This window comes from Alligator sinensis, unplaced genomic scaffold (assembly GCF_000455745.1).
Source record: "Alligator sinensis unplaced genomic scaffold, ASM45574v1 scaffold324_1, whole genome shotgun sequence".
Classification (NCBI taxonomy): Eukaryota; Metazoa; Chordata; order Crocodylia; family Alligatoridae; genus Alligator; species Alligator sinensis.
Window position 1 is genome coordinate 1,878,500 of NW_005842188.1, and position 4,216 is coordinate 1,882,715.

A 4,216-nucleotide genomic window follows, 5' to 3' on the forward strand; every position below is an offset into this window, starting at 1 on the left:
GCTTACATCGAGGCTTTCGAATGCCACGCCATAATGACCAGGCTCAATAAAGGGGAGTGGGCCAGTCAAGTAGGCGCACTTGTGGTGGGCAAAGCCCAGGCGGCATACCAGGCTCTTACGAGGGACGAAGCCCGTGATTACGAGTCGAGGGACGAAGCCCGTGATTACGAGTAAGTGAAGACAGCTATTTTGTATAGGCTGGAAATCAAACCAGAGCATTACCACAAACTGTTCCAGGCAAAGAAAGGGCTGGAAGGAAAGGCAACCCCGGATATTATTACAGCTGCTGTGGGACCTCTTGAATAAATGGGTGAATCCCACGGTGCATAACAGGGATGCTCTAGCAGATCAGATCCTCCTGGAACAATTCCAAAATGACTTAGAAGAACGAATGCAACGATGGGTCCGTCAGCACTCCCCACGCACGTGCGATGAGGCCTTGAAGCTGGCCGAGGCTTTTGCAGTATCAGAAGCGGGTTACCCTTGGGAAAGGCAGAATCCGGGACCTCCAGCTCCACTACCAAGGGAACCAGAGCAGAGATGGCCATGCAATCAAGGAGCAACTAAGGAAACAATGTTTCTGGTGTGGAAGAAATGGGCACTTCAAGGGATTGCCCTAGTAGTTCCACAGAGCGATGGCACCCAGACAGTAGCCCGAGGATGCAAGTTGAAGGATGGAGAGAGCAAGAAACAAGCAAGCCCATGGATTGCAGCTATGCGGCCAGGGGAGACGGAGCAACTTGGGGACGGCCCATTGTGAAAGCCTGGGTAGACGGCCACCCTATACAGGCCACAATGGATTCAAGATGCGCCCAGTCACTAGTGAGGGCTGATCTGGTGAGGCCTCGAAGGGATCAGAAAGCCAACTTGGTGAAGGTGACATGCCTCCATGGGGAGACTAAGCTAATTAACCACCAGTGGATACAACTCTGGGTGATGGAGCACCAGGGGGAACTACTGGTAGGCGTGGTACCCCAGCTGGCCTGCGATATGCTGTTGGGACACGACTGGGCACTAATCTATGATACCCTGGATAGAGTCCGTGATCCTGAAGCAGAGCGTAGAAAGATCCAGAGCCACGAAGGATGGTTAGGAGAGCTTGAGGAAAGTGGGGAGTGGGCCAACAAACTGGACGAGGTAGACCTCCGTGATATTGCCAGCGGCCTACAGTTTCAGGAAGCCCAAGAAGAAGATCAGGAACTTTGGATGCTCAGAATGCAGGCTCGCAGCACCAGTGACAGCCTGACACCAACGCTGATCGAGACCCCACGGTTTGAGGTAAGAAATCAACTTTTGTATCACATGCAACGGGATAGACCGGGCAAATCTCAGGGCACACAGTTGGTAGTTCCCACATGATTCTGCCAAGCTATATGGCAATTGGCTCATTCCAACCCCACAGGGGGATATCTGGGTCGAGACAAGACCATCACGAGAGTGACCCGGGAGTTTTTTTGGCCTGGGTTGGGGGAGGACATCGCTCACCAATGCGCAGCCTGCCCCGAGTGCCAAAAGACAAGGGAGGATCACCTGGCATGGGTACCACTCCAGCCAATGCCCGTCATTGACATTCCCTTTTTGAGGATAGCTGTGGATGTGGTGGGACCCCTTTCCTGCAGCAGTGCAGGGCAGCAATATATCTTGGTATTCGTGGACTATGCCACTTGGTACCCTGAGGCGGTGCCACTATGGGTAGTGACCGCCCCACGAATAGCAAAAGAACTCGTTAAATGGATAGCCAGGATGCGGATCCCAAAGGAAATACTAACGGATCAAGGACAGAATTTTATGTCCAGAGTACTACGCGTGGTATGCCATACTCTCCAGATAAAAAACCTCCGCACCTCAGTATACCACCCCCAGACCAATGGTCTTGTGGAGCGCCTCAACAGAACTACAAAGCAGATGCTACGTCGATGCATACAAGGGAATCCATGAAAGTGGGACTTGCTTCTCCCACTAGTATTGTTCACAATCTAGGACACTCCCCAGGATTCAATGTAATAGACTCCCTTCAAACTGGTACTAGGACATCACCCGAGGGGCCTCCTCCAAGCCCTAAGGGAAGATTGGGAACAGGACTCGGGGAAACTCGAGAGAGCCAGCAGCCTACCAGCAAAAGTTCCAACAGAGGGTCCGAATGGCCCAGGACCTGGCCAAAAACAACATACAAGAGGCACAACTTCACCAAAAGGAAAGATATGACAGTCACGCCAAGGGGAGAGAATTCGAACCTGGACAGAGGGTGTTGGTGCTTCTGCCCACATCCACAAGTAAGCTACTGACTCAGTGGCAGGGACCATTCGAAGTAACTTGCAGGGTCAGACCTGTAGACTACGAGGTCCACCAGCCAGGTCACCTGCGAGAGGGGCAAATTTATCACGTAAATCTCCTACGGGAGTGCCGGGAACTTGAGGGATGGGCCGCTTTTATGGAATTAGATGCTGAAGACCTCGGACCTCAAAGGGTGATTAAGGAGGAAGGGACAACCAGGGCAGAAAGTCACAACACTGTGAACAGTCGTGAAGTTAACCGCTAACACTCCTGCCCAGTCACATGTGGTACATGTGCTAGCAATAAGAATGAAGTTACAGCTTTGCAGTTGCATCCTTTTTGTCTTTTCAAGCCACAAACTTTGCTACAAATGTGTATCCTGCTCTGGTACTGTACCTTTTCAGGGTCCCTTTCCAAACACGTGCAGACACAGCTACGAGAGAGAGAAATCTACCTCTTCCTAAGTTTTCTCAAGATGTGCTTTAAAAAAAAAAAAAAAATAGGTGGGGATTTTTTAGATTGTTTTGCTTGTGATTGACTACTATAAACCCAAACTGTGATTGCACTTAGTAAAATAAATCACCTTATCTACAGCTACGTGACCTCAGTACTCTCCTCCTCTGTAAGCTGAAGTTCACTGCAGTAAATGGCACAACCGCCCTTTCACATCCAATTCATTTCTGACCTTTGATCTGTGTATATTGTCTCTAAATGCAGACAAAATGGGAAAGAAGATAAAAGAAACACACTCCAACCCTACAGCAAGCAATGAGACAGTCTAAAAACACCCTTCATGGAAATCACAACTGGAGATGTGTGTGCATCTATTTAGTGGGGGGACCAGAAACAAAAATATTTTAGCATATCTAGACATTGGATTTATGACACACCTGCCTGACATCTGACTCCCCATGTACCTCTCCACTATTTACCAGCTACATTCATCCCCCTTTTGCCCCCCAGCCTGCCTCTCACCCACTGCCTCTCACCCAATTTACATCTTCACTGGCTGCCTGTATTGCTTGCCTATGAGCCTCTGGCTTCTTTACTATTCGTTCTATCCAGGAAAAGCACACACCAGCTGCAGGTGCTTCCTCAGCCTGGCGAAGGATATCTGTACCCGAAAGTTTGCAAAGACGATTTTTTCCAATTATCTGAGCTAGTCTAATAAGAGAGATCAGATTTACCCAAAGAACCTTGTCTGTCTAGCATACCTATGCATTTAAAAGCCATAGCATTCATGAGTTACATGTGTACTTTGAGAGCAGACTATACCCCTGTTTGTTGGCTTAGAGAGAGTTTTATCTGGTAGTCAAAGATTAAAAGCATGCTTTGAAGCAAGGAAAGCAAAGACATGTCTCTTTGCTGCAAAGACAAGCAGGGAAATAATGACTGCAAGAAAGGAAGATTATTAAATAACAAAAGCAGGGGGACACAGACTCCACCAAGCAGAACACACTGGAGTGCCCACTGGCACTCGGACGAGCCCAAGGAGGCAGTGAAATGCTGCCCACCACGGCCAGGACAGTCCCCAGAGTCCCCCAGGGCATGACACAGGATGCTGGGCAGGACGGGTCTGTGGTCAGAGCCCCTCGTACGCCGCCGCGCTTACGCTCTCTACGTTTTAGACTGCAACAGACAAACATGGGGGGGGGGGGTGTAGATTTTCCCTAAAAACACAACACTGCTTGCTAAACCCTTCCACCTGAACCGCGCCGGCCCTGCAGAAGCCTTCACAGCCCCAGCCCCAGGGACAGAGGCAGGAAAGTGACTCTCGTGAGCGAGCCGTGAGGCGACAGCCCAAGCCTGGGGCAGGGGCGAAGAAAGGGCAGGGGCAGGCAGCTCCCGGTCCTGCCCCGGCCCCCTGCTCTCCCTGCTGGCAGCCGCACGCCCCACGCCCCGCTCCCGTCCGTGGCTGCGCTGGGATGCCGGGCTACAGGCT

The 4,216-nt window shown here is 50.9% G+C and overlaps 1 protein-coding gene across 1 annotated transcript in view; it reads left to right on the top strand.

The window, feature by feature from the left end:
- The first annotated feature begins 795 nt into the window (after positions 1 to 795).
- Positions 796 to 4,216, top strand: part of ALG11 (ALG11, alpha-1,2-mannosyltransferase) — an 8,258-nt gene continuing 4,837 nt past the window's right edge. The window contains exon 1 of the mRNA XM_006026304.3: positions 796 to 1,271. Within this exon, the coding sequence (XP_006026366.1) occupies positions 796 to 1,271 (476 nt within the window). The remainder of the gene's footprint in view (positions 1,272 to 4,216) is intronic.